This window comes from Lepus europaeus, chromosome 22, assembly GCF_033115175.1.
Source record: "Lepus europaeus isolate LE1 chromosome 22, mLepTim1.pri, whole genome shotgun sequence".
Lineage (NCBI taxonomy): Eukaryota > Metazoa > Chordata > Mammalia > Lagomorpha > Leporidae > Lepus > Lepus europaeus.
In genome coordinates, this window is record NC_084848.1 from 10759710 (window position 1) to 10778021 (window position 18312).

Consider the following 18312-nt stretch of genomic DNA (forward strand, 5'->3'; position numbering starts at 1 on the left):
GTATGCATTTTTGAAATAAAAAACTCAGTGAAGTGAAACTACCAAATATTCTGCTTTTACCGACATCTCCGTTTGCTGTGGTATGCTGGAGGCTGCTCTGACCAGATCTGGAGAACTGATATTAATCATTTTACAAGCTGGCTGCTCAATCATTGGAAGCTTGACACTAGCCACGTGAGAGTACTCATACCATGGAAATTGGCAAGTTGCCACAACACTCATCTTATTTTCCTTTAGATCCCACGTGCCATGACAGCATTGCAATTTCTAACCCCTACACGACATCCCAGGTTTTAGAAAGAGCAAAAAGCGGCCGGCGCAGTGGCTTAACAGGCTAATCCTCCACCTTGCGGCACTGGCACACCGGGTTCTAGTCCCGGTTCACCCTCTTCCAGGCCAGCTCTCTGCTGTGGCCCGGGAAGGCAGTGGAGGATGGCCCAAGTCCTTGGGCCCGGCACCCGCATGGGAGACCGGGAGAAGCACCTGGCTCCTGGCTTCGGATCAGCATGGTGCGCCGGCCGCAGCGGCCATTGGAGAGTGAACCAACGGCAAAAAGGAAAACCTTTCTGTCTCTCTCTCACACTATCCACTCTGCCTGTCAAAAAAAAAAAAAAAAAAAAAGAGCGAAGCGACAAGCAAGGCATTGACAAGAGCCCACTTTTTTCGGAATGGATTTAAGTGATCCAGTTGTGAACCATTCCTGCCACCCTATTGAAAGTCATTTGTCCACCACCAAAAAGGCCATGAGATGACCTCGCTGCTTAAAACAAAATGACCGTGTAGGTCAGGACTGGCCATGCCAGGGAGCAAAGGAAAAGGCCAGCCTGAAGGAAGGTGGTCAGAGTCTTGCCCTGAAGTACGCCCTTGAGTGACGTGAGATGCGGGACCCAGACATGGCCCCTAAATGCACCATTACAAAGCCAGGCAGAACCGGCCACGTGGGCTCAGGCCATCATGTTGCGTGATGGAATCCCTCCTTGTACTTTCAAGTATGTAGCAAATGTTATGCAAAATGGAAAATTGACATAGATGAGCTTAAAATATATTTCTTATATTTTTAGAACACTCCGTACCAGTAAAGATTAAAAAGCTGAAAAACTACTTAGAACCACTTCTGCATGCTTCAGTATATAACCCTTTAGGTCTCAACTTAAGTATAAAGGTAAGTCGACAGCTTTCTTGTTTTCACTCTGTTGAGCTCAGATATTAATGTCTATCTCTAAACTAAGATTGATTTTAGTTTTAAAGTACATGTATCCATGAGTGGTGGGAATAAAATGTTTCAAGGATATGGATAATGGACTTTTCTTTATTTCCCTTGGTGTTATTATTTTTAAGGTATATGAAAGCTAAATTTAACATTAGGTTGCTATTCTGTAAGCTGATGGGCAAGACTATTTATCAAAGTAGAGCAGAAAGGAGATTTCCAAAAGCGAGGGGGAAGAAGTGAGTTCAATATCCTTTAGCTGGGTATACACAGGCACACATCTCCTAGTTCCAGCTTCCCATAGGAACGTAGAAAGTTTATACATTGTAGGTGACTCTGAAAACCAATACAAAATTCAGGGGTATCTGATGATTAGCCAAAAATACCCATGAAGGCCAAGTAAGGTTTTATGTTTTTGTTTCTTCCTTCTAAAAATGCAATGACCAAGAGCCTTAGGAGGGAGATGGGAATCTTTTCTATGCAACATCTATGGGAGAAAAGTCCTAGCATAGCTCTTTACTGAAGGGAAGGCGTGCGCTGGTTCTGCTAATGACCACATGTGTTTTCCCCACAGGGCTCTGAGCTTTTTCACTTCAGAGTATCCGTTGTCCCAGGGGTCACCTTCTGTGACTTGGTTGAAGAGTTTCAGGTATAGTGAATGCATGAGGTTTCCTAAGCGGTGGTGGCTGGGGCAATAACATGACCAGTGTTAATCCAAGCAACATTAAATAGATAAATGGGCAGAATGTATGTGATGGGCGGAACTTGGAAATGGATCCTGGAAAAGGTGGTGACATTGTCAGTGACGGTAAACCCATGGTGTATGACAGGTGCCAGCGCTGATTGGTGCTGGGAGAATTTCAGCAAGCAGCTGTATTTGGTTTTGTTTGCTCTCCAAATTTGCACATTTAGCTCCATTTTCTGACGCTTGATGCTCTTCCTCTCACCCCCATGTTTCCATGGGACATGGGTCTGTGATATTTCAGTTTCCAGAGTTATGCTTCCTCTGGTTATTTGAATTGTAAGGGGACCTTCCTAAATATTCCAAACACTTTCAAGATGTTTCAAGGATTGGGAAACACAATCAGTCTCCCCAAATCACTCCCTGAAAGTAACCACTCCGTTTTGCTTATTCATGTAGTGATATCTGATGCCTCCGGGGCATGAGAAGGAGTGGGACTCAACACAAATGGGTCATGACTCAGCAGATACTGACACCACACTAACATCTCCCCCATCCCTCCCTGTCCTGCCCCTACTCCAGGGCCGACCCTGACAATGGGTTTGCACTATAGTGATGGGCGTCCATGGCAGCAATGCAAACCCTGAGACCATGAGAGAAGACCCAACAAAGGAACATGTGTCAGGTGAAGAGTCTGAGGCACATCCTCATTGCTTTTCTCTTTGCTCCAAGGGCAACCCCAGTCATAGGGAACAGCATACTAGGACAGGAGAATAAAATTCTCATAGAATCTCAGATGTCTCCCCAGAAGACCAGAGAGAGCAAGGTTCCATCTGCGGCTTCACTCCCCAAATGCCTGCAATAGCTGGGTCTGGGCCAGGCCAAAGCCAGGATCCAGGAGCTCTATCTCAATCACTTAGGCCATTATCACTGAGTTAGGACCCAGAGTGGAGTAGGGGACCCAGGTACTCGAAAGTGGGGTCTCAACCACATCTTCATCAACAGCTAAAGGCCCACCTCCTCAGTATTAAGTTCTTTACTTTGATCATTGCACTCTGGTTACTTAAGTGAATTCTTTGTGTTTAAGAAATATGAATTGAAGTATTTTAGGAGTGAATAGACATGGTGTCTAGGAGAGACTGTCTTACCATTCTGTGGGTGAATGTTTCTTTTGGACATGGCTTGTAACATTTGGATAGTCTAAGAAGGTTAGAAGGGAAACATTTGAAGAAACAGTATTCTCCTGGACTTGAGGTGTGGCAGTGTAGGTGAACAAAACGGAATGCAGAAGTGGTTGAGGTTCCCACTCTCAGAATAGGGGACAGCTTAGTTGAGCAAGTGAGAGTTTTACATTGTCTGGCAGGGGGTTGAAATGTCATTAGGTGGAAATGGGCAAGGAAGGCACTGGGTGGAGAGAGCAGTAGTAGCAAAGAGACAGATGAGGGAAAGCATCAGGCTTGTCTCTTGAGCAGCTCCTGTCCAGTTATACATAAAGAAAACCAAGTAGGTTATGATCAAATTGTGGAAGGCTTTGAGTGTCGGAATGAGAAGCTGTTAAACATTTAGAGGGAAAAAAGATGTTTTGTAGACAGACTGGTGTTTTATACAAAGATTAATCGGGTGATGTTATGATGTCAACACGGATTGAGCACACGGGAAGGAGGCCCTTAGGGTAGCCTGTTTATACAAAGTAAAGCATTAAAGCTCACAGGAACAGTGGGGAAAAGTCAAGTGGAAAGCAGGGCTGTGGAGGGAATTGTGAAAGCACAACTGGCATGCAGGGACTGTTCTTAAGAAAACAGACATCTCCCCGGGTCCCTGGGAGGATGGGGCTCCTTTGGCTTGAGCGAGGCCCCCGAAAGCAGCCTGTCCTTTTTCTTGTCCTCAACATTTCTTTAAAAAAAAAAAAGATTTATTTATTTAAAAGTCCAAGTTACACAGAGAGAGACAGAGAGGCAGAGAGAGAGAGAGAGAGAGAGAGAGGTCTTCCATCTGCTGGTTCACCCCCCAATTGGCTGCAACAGCCAGAGCTGTGCCAATCTGAAGCCAGGAGCTTCTTCTGGTCTCCCACGTGGGTGCAGGGGCCCAAGGACTTGGGCCATCTTCCACTGCTTCCCCAGGCCACAGCAGAGAGCTGTATTGGAAGAAGAGCAGCCAGGACACAAACCAGCACCCATGTGGGATGCTGGCACTGCATGCGGCGGCTTTGCCCACTTACCCACAGCGCCGGCCCCGGTCCTCAACATTTCAAACATCCCTTGCTGTCTGTTTCCTTCCACCTATACTTTCCTTATCCTCAAAATGTATATTAGTCTGCTGTTCCTTTCTTTGATGAAATACATAGTAGGCTAATTTTATTTTATTATTTTTATGCTTTATTTATTTATTTTCCCCAAATAAACCTTTTATTTAGGGAATACAAACTTCATGCATTTCATAAATGCAACTTTAGGAAAACAGGGATTCTTCTCACCATACCTGCCCTCCCAACCACACTCCCACCCCTCTTCCTCCTCCCTCTCCTATTCCCAGTCTTATTTTTTTTTAAAGATTTATTTATTTTCCTTGAAATTCACAGTTACACAGAGAGAGGAAAGGCAGAGAGAGAGAGAGACAGAGAGACAGAGAGAGAGAGAGAGGTCTTCCATTTATTGGTTCACTCCCCAGATGGCCACAACGGCCGGAGCGGGGCCGATCCGAAATCAGGAGCTTCTTCCGGGTCGCCCACGTGGGTGCAGGGGCCCAAGCACTTGGGCCATCTTCTACTGTTTTCCCAGGCCATAGCAGAGAGCTGAATCGGAAGTAGAGCAGCCGGGACTCAAACCGGTGCCCATATGGAATGCCGGCACTGCAGGTGGCAGCTTTACCTGCTAAGCCACAGCACTGGCCCCTCAGTCTTATTTTTTTACTAATATCTATTTTGAATTACTTTATAGACAGAAGATTAACTCTATACTAAGTAAAGACTTTGGCAAATTATATGAAAAAAAAAAATTTCCTCAACAGTCAAGACAAGGACTATTCAAAGTCATTGCATCTTGAAGTTAATTTCACTTTCACTTTTTTTTAAGCATTCTATTTTTTAAGAAACTTAAATAACTTTAAAGAACCCAAGAATGATACATCTTTTGTGAGTGCTTAGACATAACTATAATTTATGAGACATAAGAATATCCTCCACTTACTACACTAAAATGAAGTAAATCTTTGAGAACAACTTTTACTATTAACTCTTATACCATAACTCTTTGAGGACAGAAGTCCTGCAGGGGAAGTTACTGCACAGTGACTCCTGGCTAACTTTATTTTAAAGAGAGTTTGCTGCACTCACAGTGTTGGTGGCTGAAAATCCAAACAGCACAGTGCCAGCTCTAGCAAGGGCCCCAGGTAAGCAGTGAGAGAAAGAGATCATATCTACAAACAAAAACCCAGAGAGGCTGGGCTCCTCCAGTCCCTTCTGAGGGTCCCCAGTGGCCTGACGACCTCCCACTAGGTGCCACCAGTTAAAGGTGCATCACAGGGGCTGGTGTTTGACACAGACGTCTGGGGTGCACATGTGCCATGTTGTAGTGCCCATGCTACAGTCCCCACTCTGCTCCCAAGTGCAGCTTCCTACCACCCTGTCCCAGGCGGGCAGCAAGTGAGGATTCCAGCACTTGGGTGGCAGCCACCCACATAGGAGTCCTGGACTGAGCTCCTGACTCCTGGCTTTGGGAACCAGCAGATGAGAAATCTCTCTCTCTCTCTCTCTGTCTCTCTGTCTCTGTCTCTCTGTCTCTCTCTGTGTGTGTGTCTCTCTCTCTGTGTGTGTGTGTATATGCATCTTCTTTTCAAAGAAATAAATTGGTTAAAATGTTATCTTTATTTATTTCATTTTATTTGGAAGGCAGAGAGAAAGGGAGAGAGAGGAAGATCTTCCATCCACTGGCGCAAGCCTCTAACCCGTGAGCATTTAGGGGACACAAACCATAGCCCAACCACAGCACGAGGTGGTCTGGCTTCTACTCCACAGGGGAAACATTAGTCACTGGACTTGAACACTTCACTCTCTCTTCGCTGTTTTCACCATACAATGACATCTATCCTTGGTTCACGTCCAAGGAAAATGACATGTCTGCGCTCTGTCAATAACCCAACACTCCTCTAAGAACTTGCTTCCAATAACGATCGACCCAGGAAGAAGAAACCTTTGAAACATGAACACCTGTCACGCTGGCGCTTATTTACCAAGAGGACTTTCTAGGGCGAGGGCAGCCTGAAAGCGTGCATTCAGCCCTTTGCCTGCCCTCTCGGCCCCTTTTCCGCCCTCTCTTCTGAGTCAGTCTGTTCTCCAAGATCCAGCTCAGGAAGCCTACTCCCCAGGCGCCCAGGGCAGGTGGGCGGAGTTCCCTCCTGTGCATTCCCACAGCCCTTAGCCCGCATCTGTGTAACTGAACACAGAGTGTTCTTCTGCCTTGGAAGTGCTCTATCCATGAGAGAGAGAAGAGAGAGGCATAGGACAAAAAGCGCAACTCGTGTTCCTATCTGTGGTGGGCACGCGGCTACCCGACAGTGTGTGTAGCTCCGGGCAGGATTCCGTAGTGACCACTTCACAGTGCGCTGCACTCCTCGGTGCAGAGAGCTCAGGGACTTCGCCTCTGTGTTACAGATCTACGTGGATGACGCACCCCTGCCATTCCCAGGACACACGCTCATCGCCGTGGCCGCAGCCGTGGTGCTGGGGGGCTTAATTTTCACAGCATTTATGTTTCAACTGCGTGACATCCACCCGTGGAGTACGTTCTGGAAATGGATGAGGAGCAAAATGAGTGCCGCTTAGCTGTCACATGTGGAAGTCTGGAGAGTGGACAAAAGAAGACCCCAAGTTCTTTTTATTTCCTAGTTTTACTAAGCGATTCCTAGAACGGTATATTTGAATTTTAAATATGCAGTCAAGATAAAATACTACAGAATCGCCATTGCACTCAGATGTCTCTCTGTCAGTGGGTTTGCTAGTCCATTTTTTTAATTTGAACACCTAGGGAATTGCTCATGTCAACACTTACATGCGTATGGAGGATTTTCCTCATTTTAAAACGTGTGGAATGGGTCTTCTGTGTTCTTTGGCTCTTTCTGACTGGAGCCCATTCTGTGGTGTCTGAGCCTCTGCCCTGCTCTTTCCAGATGGGACTGTGAGAACCACGGCCCATGGTGGAGGCAGGGAGGAGCCCGAGCTGCAGGTGTGCTTTCTTGCCTCATGGGAATTAAAGGGGAAGTCACTCAAGTTCCTGGAGGCAACGTCAACACCTGATGGCAGTACAGAAAGAGAAGGAAATGTGACAGTGTGGGGAGATGATACTGCCTTTTTTTAAATAAAAGATTTATTTATTTATTTGAAAGACAGAATTACAGAGAGGCAAAGAGAGAGAGAAAATCTTGCATCCGCTTGTTCACTCCCCAAATGACCACAATGGCCAGAGCTGGGCAGATACGAAGCCAGGAGCCAGGAGCTTCCTCCAGGTCTCCCACATGGGTGCAGGAGCCCAAGCACTTGGGCCATCTTCTGCCGCTTTCCCAGAAGCATTAGCATGGAGCTGGATTGGAAGTGGAGCAGCCGGGACTTGAACCAGCACCCATATGGGATGCGGCTTTACCTGCTACATCACAGCACTGGCCCTGATGATACTGCTGTATAAGCCTGCAGGCAGCGTGTGTCTGTTCTCTGAGCACCTGCTCCCACATAGTTAGAACATGACCAAGACATTCGGTGATCAGCGAGGTCATGGGCAAGCTCCCTGGGACCTGGGGGAGCAATGCATGGGGTTGTGGTGCTAACGGTGTTGGGAGGTTCAGCCGGACGTGAAGGAGGAGCCGGGGGTGGACCATACAGTTCCAGATCCGAGACGTTTCTCCTTCCACACCTTGTCCTGCCAGGCAAAAGACCCAGTCATTGACAAGGTCCCAGTCCTGAGATTTGAGGTCACCTTCCAGCAGGACGAGTTTAAGCAGATCTCCAAAGCCAAGAGGCCAACAGGAACTCAACCAAGGGGAAGTCCGGAGGTGTCTGTAGTAAAAGTCTGCCATTTAGGGAAGGAATTAACCGAATTGTTGCCATGATGACAGAGCATTTGTTTGTTTATTGAAGATTTATTTGCTTGTTTATTTATTTGAAAGGCAGTTACAGAGAGAAAAGAGAGACAGGGAGAGATCTTCTTTCTGCTGGTTCACTCCCTAAATGGCTGCAATGACCAGGGTTGGGCCAGGCTGAAGCCAGGAGCCAGGAGCTTCACCCTGGACTACCATGTGGGTGGCAGGGGCCCAACGCCTTGGGCCATCTTTCACTGCTTTCCCAAGAGCATTAACAAGGAGCTAGGTTGGAAGTGGAGCAACCAGGACTTGAACTGTCGCTCCTATGGGATGCCAGCACTGGTCCTGACAGAATATTTAACTGGTGGGGATTTCTGAAAGCAACTAAGACGTGGATCAAGTTTCCCATAGCACCAAGGTTAAACAAAATCAGCAACAAAACCAAACCAAGAATCAAGATAAAACCCTTATAGCATAAGAAAAGCAGAAATACCCAGAAAGCCACCATCAGGAGCTGGGATAGCATCACACCTCCACCCCCAACCAGGAAAGGGCGTGGCAGGTTCCAGAGGCTCAGGACCTGGGGCAGCAGCTCCCAGCCCCACCCTGCCCGGGGCCTGCTCTGCTGATCTTGCCACTCAGCACAAAACTTGCTCGCTTTGTCTCCAGGTAGTCAAGGGCTACCGCCATCTGGCCTTGTTTTGTCGTTCTGTCCTCCTTTGGATTTGTGTAACTTTTTGTTGCTATAATAAAACACCTAAAGCAGCCCAGCTTTATAAAGAGACTTGAGCTGGCACTGTGGTATCGCGAGTAAAGCCACCGCCTGCAGTGCTGGCATCCTCTGTGGGCACCAATTTGAGTCCTGACTGCTCCACTTCCAATCCAGCTTCCTGCTAATGGCTTGGAAAAAGCAGTGGAAGATGGTCCAAGCCCCTGGGCTCCTGCACCCGCACAAGAGACCTAGATGAAGCTCCTGGCTTCAGCCTGGCCCAGTCTGAACAGTTGCAGCCATCTGGGGAGTGAACCTGTAGATGGAATATAGGTAGCTAGTGCTAAACCAGAAAATGAATTATTTAAGTCTATAATATGGAAAATAATTATTATATTTCAACAAAGATAGATTAGACAGTCCAGTACAGAGTTAGCTTGTTTTCAGATAGACAAATCCAGCAGCAAAAAACAAACTAGTGAAATTCAGTGGTAGGAGCAAGCATTTGGGCTAGCAGTTAAGACACCGGTTAGGGGGCCAGCGTTGTCACATAGCAGGTAAAGCCTCCACCTGCAATGCTCGCATCCCATATGGGCACTGATTGAGTCCTGGCTGTTCCATATCTGGTCCAGCTCTGGCTAACTGCCTGGGGAAAGCAGCAGAAGATGGTCCAAGTGTTTGGGCCCCTGCCACCCATGTGGGAAACCTGGATGAAATTCCTGGCTCCTGGCTTCAGCCTGCCCAGCCCTGGCTATTGCAGCCATCTGGGGAGTAAACTAGTGGATAGAAGATCAATGTCTCTCTCTCTCTCTCTCTCTCTCTCTCTCTCTCTCTCTCTCTCTCTTTCTCTCTCTCTCTCTGCCTCTCTCTCTCTCTCTCCTGTCTCTGCCTCCCAAGCAGATAAATAATTAAAAAAAAAAAAAAAACTTAGTGGAGCCGGCACTGTGACATAGCAGGTCATCCCACATGGAAGCCAGTTTGAGTCTCAGCTACTCCACTTCCGATCCAGCTCTCTGCTATTGCATGGAAAGCAGTAGAAGATGGCCCAAGTCCTTGGGCCCCTGCACCCACATGGGAGATCCGGAAGAAGCTCCTGGCTCCTGGCTTCAGATCAGCACAGCTCTAGCTGTTGTGGCCATTTGGGGAATGAACCAATGGAAGGAAGACTTCTCTCTTTCTTTCTCTCTGCCTCTGCCTCTCTGTAACTCTGCCTTTCAAATAAATAAATCTTAAAAAAAAAAAAAAAAAACTTAGTGATAGGGAAATCCAAATAAAAATAACAATGATGTGATCCTTTTACTAAGATACCTATTCCCTGTAGGAATGTATGGTAAGTGTAACACGCTGGGGGGGGGGGGGGCAGGTCGGCCGCTGGAGCCTTTCTGAAAACAGACGGCGGTCTCCTTCCTGGGAGCCAGCTCATAGGCACAGAAGCACGGATGTGTGACTGTAGCATTGTTTGACTTCGCAGGAATGAAACAAGTACACAGTCAACGTCTATCACAAACTGTACCTCCCCAAACTACAAACTAACTATTGCACAGACATTCTATGGAGAATGAACTGGGAGACACACTGTTTGGCTTCCATGAATTTCCATGAGATGTTGTGGAATAAGAAAATCAGGATAGAGATGAGTGTTTACTATGACTCCAGCCTTATAAAACAACATGTTATTAGACACGTGTTCACTTCTTGTATGAGTAAGCATAAGGAAAGATGGAATGATGTCCCTGTGCATGAGCTGGGCAGGTAGGCGTGGGGAGTTTGCAGTAGACGAGAGGAAGCAACCAAAAAGCTAAAGAAAAAAAAAAAGTTTTTTTAAAAGGTAATTTGTATTTTTCGTAAAGTTACATGTTTTTGTAATTTTAGACTCAACCAATCCTCATTATTGGTGGAATCTGTATTTGCAAATTTGCAGCCTCATCAGAATTTATCTGTAACCCCCTAATCAATCCTCAGTGGGGTCTTCCTGGTCCCTCGTGGGCATATGCACGCTCAGAGTGGCAAACACTGGCCCGTGGCGCCTTCCCTGCTGAGGTCAAACGAGGCGTCACCCCCCTTCTTGTTTCGGCTCTTGTACTAGAAAGACAGTGCTACACTGCTGGCTCGGGTTCCTGTGTGTGAGTGTGCCCGACAGGGAAGACGTGTATGTTGGAGAATCTTCCTTCAGGTGTGAGTCACAGTATGGCGGCCAGGAGTTCAATGTCAGTGAATCAGCCTTACGTCCTGGTGTCTTTAAACAGAACACACATAAACCAAGTAACATACGGATCAGTTTGCCAAAGTACTATGACCGGAAGCTCCAGGGAGCCTAACCCTGTATTTCTCCTGAGAACGTTGATTCGGTATTTGCTAATTCATTGTCTGCAGTGACCTTTGACAAGGTAACCACCACACACAATGAGAACTGACTGGATGTAGCACACATATTTTAAGAGATGAGATAAAGGAGAAATTATGTTTTTCATGCAAAAATATGACAGCGTTATTAACAGCCATATATTTATCTCATTCACAGTAATGTATTTAAATCTCTTTCCAGCTTTATTGAGTTGTAGTTGAGAAGTAAAACTGTATAGTTTTATGTGTAGAAAGTGATGATTTGATGTGTGTATTGTGAAATGATTACCACAATCAAGTTAAATAACCTACCACCTCTCGTGGTTAGCAGTTTGGGAAGGGTCTTGTTTTTATGGTGAGAACCATTAGCTGCTAACATCCCCTAAGTAGTTCTAATGGAGTATTGGTTTCTTTGGATTTTTTTGTACTCATACAGAGATGCCAAGTTTTAGTCTTATGCCAACTACTACTTCTTATACTTTATGACAATACATTACCAGTATTTTCAAAACAATAGGAAAGGCAAAAGGACCTCTTTGTAATGTTTGTGAATTGAAAAAATACCTCAGGAGCACTGGCCACAAACCTAACAGCCTATGTACAAGCCGGTGCGTTCTTGAACCCAGTCATTTGTTCTGGAAGCGCCCCCTTGTGGACGCTGCGTTCCCAGGCGGCGGTTTTCCGGGTCCGCGGACCGTGTGCTACCGGGGCGGGGCCCCTACAGGGGCAGGGCTGCCCGTGCATGGCCTCCACGGTAGCATCCTGCCACTGAATCTAAGGTCGCATTTTTTAAAACTCACCTTTCCAGGTGAGTGTTAACAGTTGGTTCCACAACCGCTGCTGGTGTGTTGCAAGCACCATTTGTTCGAGGGTTAGTTAGAACCCCAAATGGGCTTAACACTAGTGAGAGCCGTACATCGAGCAAACAGCTGGTGGGAAATTCTGCCCATCGGGTAAGAAGCCTGCCCTGTTCACAGCTCAACGTGAAAAGGAAAACAAATTGCTAATCACTTTCGAAAGAAAAAAGCGGCCTTGGTAAAAATTTTAGATTGCTTTCTTCATTTCAGTAAATATTTTCTAATTTTCTAAGAAATAGAAGGACAAATAAGTAGATGGATTATTAGAAGAATGAAGGAACCTCAAGTGACAACAGGGCACAAGCTAGAGAAATTTTTATCTTCTTTTTAAGTCTGGAGTTTTAGGGATATAGTCTTGTAGAGAAAGGAAAAATTTAAAAATGAAGCAAAAAACTGTCCTGATGGCTCTTCTGATGGACCCGTCGTAGCAGCAAAGTGCTTCCTGATTCTTAGAAACGCGAGGACCTGCGGGGCCCGGGAAGAGTGAAACAGGCAGCAGGGAAGGTGCAGTGGCAACCTGGAGGCAGCCCGCCATCTCCGTGGCCGTGCCTCCTGTGGATGGATGGTCACCCCACTGTCGTCCTCCGTGCTCAGCCCGCCATCTCCGTGGCCGTGCCTCCTGTGGATGGATGGTCAGCCCACTGTCGTCCTCCATGCTCAGCCCGCCATCTCCGTGGCCGTGCCTCCTGTGGATGGATGGTCAGCCCACTGTCCTCCGTGCTCAGCCCGCCATCTCCGTGGCCGTGCCTCCTGTGGATGGATCATCACCCCACTGTTGTCCTCCGTGCTCAGCCCGCCATCTCCGTGGCCATGCCTCCTGTGGATGGATGGTCAGCCCACTGTCGTCCTCCATGCTCAGCCCGCCATCTCCGTGGCCGTGCCTCCTGTGGATGGATGGTCAGCCCACTGTCCTCCGTGCTCAGCCCGCCATCTCCGTGGCCGTGCCTCCTGTGGATGGATCATCACCCCACTGTTGTCCTCCGTGCTCAGCCCGCCATCTCCGTGGCCGTGTCTCCTGTGGATGGATGGTCACCCCACTGTCGTTCTCCATGCTCAGCCCGCCATCTCCACGGCCGTGCCTCCTGTGGATGGATCGTCACCCCACTGTCGTCCTCTGTGCTCAGCCCGCCATCTCCATGGCCGTGCCTCCTGTGGATGGATCATCACCCACTGTCGTCCTCCATGCTCAGCCGGCCATCTCCATGGCCGTGCCTCCTGTGGATGGATCATCACCCACTGTCGTCCTCCATGCTCAGCCCGCCATCTCCGTGGCCGTGCCTCCTGTGGATGGATGGTCACCCCACTGTCGTCCTCCATGCTCAGCCCGCCATCTCCGTGGCCGTGCCTCCTGTGGATGGATCATCACCCACTGTCGTCCTCCATGCTCAGCCCGCCATCTCCGTGGCCGTGCCTCCTGTGGATGGATGGTCAGCCCACTGTCGTCCTCCGTGCTCAGCCCGCCATCTCCGTGGCCGTGCCTCCTGTGGATGGATGGTCACCCACTGTCGTCCTCCGTGCTTAGCCTGCCAGCTTTCCCCGCACGTCAGGAGAAGTCAGAAGTCCGGGTTTGTGTGAACCTGCCCCCATTTCAAGCTGTGCACGCAAACTTAACAAGTCAGTGACCCGGATTTGACTGTCGGACTAGTAGCTTGCAAACTTGAATCAGAAGATGAAAAGTTCCTCCTGGTAAGACACGTGGTCCAAACATGAGCACTGTGTCGGTTATTAGAATTCCAGCTGACAGCATGCGCTACTCGTGTAGTTTATCGCTCCATCGACTGTTCTTCATCTCCTTCATACTTAGAAACTGAATGACAGTCTCACTTTTGAATGTCTTTGAAATTCACAGCTCTCTGCCAAGCATTCTCACATGTAGCGTCCCCAATGAGCTAACACCCTTTTCATGTTTGTTGTATTATTTAATGTTTTAAAACTCAAGAATGCCGCTCGGAATTTTCAAAAACCTGGCTCCTCAATTCAAAAAATGCTGAGCCTCCTGGGTCAGAAGCTGGAGGAGGGTCCCAGTGTTGAGATGTTTATTCCAGGAAGAAACATCCCCACCTTCTGGTCCAGAAAGGAAATGTAACCGAAAACTAACGGGAGCCACTTGGTGCCAACACATTGGAGACTGAAGGGTCTTTTTGAAATGAGTATAAAATTGCAGGTTCAGTAGGTGTGCATTTTGGGTTCTCAGGGCAGCCGCCAGCACTTGATTACTCTGGAAATCTGTGATCCACAGGGTCCTGCACGTATTCTGAGTGGTCGGTTCCACTCTCCCTGCAGCACACTTGGCTAATGTTTCAAGGGACACTGTACCCAACATGCCTGCAGTCTTATTTTTATGTGGAAGACAAAGTACACATGTAGTCTCTCTCCCTCTCTCTCTCTCTCTCTCTCTCTCTCTACCTACCTACCTATCTCTGTCTCTCTATCTTTCTGTCCCAAGTCCTTGGGCCCCTGCACCCATGTGGGCGACCCAAAGGAAGCTCCTGGCTCCTGGCTTCGGATCGGTGCAGCTCTAGCCGTTGCGTCCATCTGGGGAGTGAACCAGCAGATGGAGAACCTGTCTAACTCTCTCTCTCTCTCTCTGCCTTTCCTCTCTCTATGTGTAACTCTGACTCTCAAATAAATAAATAATCTTTAAAAAAAAAAAAAGAGTAAAAAAGGGATAAAGAATAATTCGGACATTGCCCTGTTCTGCCTAGAGCCATCCAGGTTATTTTAGGGGAACCCTTTGAGCACACATGTCTTAAGTTGCCAATTTCTGTGATAAAGACAAAAGTTAAAGGATATCCAATAACTATTCTATGCTGGTGATCCCTTGACACTTTTTACAATTACATGTTGTATTCTTTAGGAATATTTATGAGGTTTCTACCTTTAGAAGTACCTAGTACAGGTAGAACCCCGATATTAAGTACTTGGTGGATAGAACATTGTCACATCGAATCCATAATCTGATAAAAATGTAAATCTGCTGCTAGAATGATTCAAAAGAGATTTTTGACTTTAAATGAAGAGCTGCTATCACCTCTATTTATATATCCTGCTAGCAAGCAATGACAAGCTAGAGGGTGGTTCTTATTTATTTACAGGCAGGGAACACATCTACCCCTCCCATTCTGGGTGACTGATCAGAAGGGCGTTGACTCAGGGCCCCCAAGCTCTGCCCTCAGGCTTTGTCCTGTGCCTGGCCGGCCCTGAGAACCAGAGCCAGGCACTCACCCTCCCCGAACCTCATCTTTCTCCTCCGTGAAATGAGACATTTGGGTCTCGTGACTTATGTGGCTCAACCCTCCTTTAACCATCTGTGATTGTATTGATTTTCATTCTGAAGAGTGATTTCTATTGTTAGTTGATCATTTTTAGTAGAAGATCCCTAGGATACGAAGTTAGGAAAACTCTGTAGGGCAGAAGTTGGGACACCATTGCTTGGGAGAAACACATCTCTCAACAGAGCGTGTGGGTTGGAGTCTCAGCTCCACTCTCAGTTCCAGCGCCCTGCTGATACACACCCTTGGAGCACCAGGTGATGGCTCAAATACTTGGGTCTCCATCATCTATGCGGGAGATTCGGATGGAGGTCCAGTCTCCTGGATTTGGCCTCGCCTAGCTCTGGCTTTCGGAACATTTGGGGAGTGAAGCAGTGGATGGAAGATCTCCCCCTCTGGCAAATAAAAGTGAACATTTTGAAGAGAGAAAGAGAATAGTGTATGGCTTTTACTCTTTAAAAACACACAGACCCCTTAGACATGGAATTATCCTGCATCCCCAAAGAGCTGAAATATGATAATCTTACAAAGAATCTATGTGCTTTCTACATGTAAATTAAGTTCCTCTTTAGAAGTTGTAACTTTTCCATATAATCTTTCCAGGAAATCTTTTTTCCTTAAATGAAATAGTCTCAAATTAACAGTAAGTTTCGGGGCCAGCGCTGTGGCACAGCTGGTAAAGCCGTCGCCTGCCGTGCCGGCATCCCATATGGGCACCGGTTCTAGTCCCAGCTGCTCCTCTGCCGATCCAGCTCTCTGCAGTAGAAGATGGCCCAAGTGTTTGGGCCCCTGCACCCATGTGGGAGACCCAGAGGAAGCTCCTGGCTCCTGACTTCGGATCATGCAGCTCCAGCCGTTGTGGCCATCTGGGGAGTGAACCAGCAGATGGAAGACCTCTCTCTCTGTCTCTATCTCTCTCTGTAACTCTCTCAAATAAATAAAATAAATCTTAAAAAAAAAATTCAAAAGTCACTCTTGGTGTAGTTTGTCCCCTCCAGAAGTGCAGGTAGACAGACACTTAGTGGCCATTGCAACCGTGCTAAGAGGTGAGACCTGGGAAAGGTGAGTGGGCCGGGGGGGCTCTTCCCTTAGGAGTGCATCAATGCTGATTTTGCCACAGGGGGTTGTTACATGTCCACTCCTGTTGCTCACCCTCTGTCTCTTTGTGCCCACACCCTCACCAGGTGCAGCCCCTCAGTCCTGGGTGACCCAGCCTCCAGACCTGTGAGCCCAGTCTGGGGTATTCTGTTACAGCCGCAGCAAGTGAACTAAGACAAATATGAACAAATTGCACAGTGAAGAAGCCTTCTGGCGTGTTGTAACACAATAGGCACTTATGTCCCCCAGTTCTGGAAGCTGGTACATCCAGGATCAAAGGTCAGACTATTTGGTTCCTGGCACGGGCTCTGTCTGGCTTAGAGATGGCCACCTTTTTCTGTGGCCATATTCAGATGGTTACTGAACATAAATTCTTACCATTTATAGATTACTAATAATATGACAACTTTTATTTTTTTTTCCATTTTATTTTAAAGGCAGAGAGAGGTGCAGAGAGATCTTCCATCTGTTGGTTCACTCACCAAATGCCTGCAACAGCCAGGGCTGGGCCAGGCCAGAACCAAGAGCATAGAACTCCATCCAAGTCTTCCACACAGATAGCGGGGACACAGCTATTTGAGGCATCACCTATTCTTTCTCAGGGTGAGCATTAGCAGGAAGTTGTATTGGAAGCAGAGGAGTTGGACTTGAACCCAGGCATTCTGACATGAGATGGGGGTGTTCCAAGTGATAATTTAAGCACTATACCAACCCTGGATGACAACTTTCTGAAAATGTTTGTTTACTATATATTCATTTGGTTTCTCACTAGCATAAGTCAATGGATTAATACTTGCATAATATGACTCTATAGTTCAGACAGCTAAATGATTGTCGATATTGTTTAACAAATGTTTTTACACACTATTTATGAAAACAAAATTCTTATCTTAGCAGTTAATTAATGATTAGCACTTAATTTCTGTTTAATCAATATTCTGATACGACAGTTTCCTAATGTTTAGCAGTTCTTTTCCTTAAAAAAAAAAAAAAGACTTTCTCTTCCTTTTTTTAATATTTTATGTATTTATTTGAAAGTCAGAGTTACAGAGAGAGAGAAGAAGAGGCAGAGAGAGAGAGGTCTTCCATCTGCTGGTTCACTCCCCAGTTGGCTGCAGTGACCGGAGCTGTGCTGATCTGAAGCCAGGAGCCAGGAGCTTCATCGAGGTCTCCGGCGGCTTTACTCGCTGCACCACAGCGCCAGCCCAGACTTTCTCGTCTTCATTACAGCTAGTCTGAAAGGGATCCGTGAGTCCATTTTTCATATGGTACTTTCTCTTCTGTAGTTGGCATTACAGTTATGACGTCTCCCAGGTTCAACATCACTTGTGCCAAGCATATTTTCTGTTTCTTATTTTCGCCATGATTAGATGTGCAGTGATATCTCATTGTGGATTTCATTTGCATTTCATTAATGATGGTACCGAACGTCTCTTTAGGTGCCATCTCGATGTCCTCTTTAGTGAAATTTCTATCTCTGCCTTTGGCCATTTTCTAATTGGATTGTGTTTTTCTACTGTGGAAGTTTGAGCAATCTTTCTATCCCAGAAAAATCCTTTGTCAGATGTGTGGCTTGCAAACACTTTTCTCCCAGTGTTTTCATTGTCTGAACATGAATGATCTTTCACAGAAGACATTTTTAATTTTTATAGGGCCCAGTTCATCAGTTTTTCCTTTAATGGATTATGCTTTCAGTGTTAAGTCCGAAGATGTTAGCGATAGCCGCACTGGTCATGAGCCTCCCCTAGTGCATCTTGAGAACCTGCGTATTTCTTACTGGGTCAAATATTCCCCTTATGCTATTATTTTCCTCCTAGAAGATCAAGAGGCTTATCACACCCCTGTTAAGTCGGCTGGCATTTCTGGTGGCCAAGAGGAAACCCATCCTCTCACCATCTTATCCCGCATGAACTAATAGCCGAAAAGAGCTAAAAACTGAAATTGCCATTTGGATTATACAAGATTCCCACCAATACCAGGAAACCTGTTGAATTGGGAAGCAGATGGTTCAAGCAATGGAGCGGAACTCCTGCATCAGACCCATGGTCATCGCGCCAGGATTAGCAGGGCAAGGAGAA

At 46.9% G+C, this 18312-nt stretch overlaps 1 protein-coding gene across 1 annotated transcript in view; it reads left to right on the plus strand.

The window, feature by feature from the left end:
- The window catches only part of CATSPERB (cation channel sperm associated auxiliary subunit beta), a 132862-nt gene extending 119376 nt beyond the window's left edge, over positions 1 to 13486 (plus strand). The window contains exons 25-31 of the mRNA XM_062181030.1: positions 1062 to 1162; positions 1782 to 1856; positions 6538 to 6664; positions 7053 to 7108; positions 7722 to 7920; positions 11678 to 11815; positions 12318 to 13486. Coding sequence (XP_062037014.1) covers positions 1062 to 1162; positions 1782 to 1856; positions 6538 to 6664; positions 7053 to 7108; positions 7722 to 7920; positions 11678 to 11815; positions 12318 to 13486 — 1865 coding nt within the window. The remainder of the gene's footprint in view (positions 1 to 1061; positions 1163 to 1781; positions 1857 to 6537; positions 6665 to 7052; positions 7109 to 7721; positions 7921 to 11677; positions 11816 to 12317) is intronic.
- Positions 13487 to 18312: the final 4826 nt, after the last annotated feature.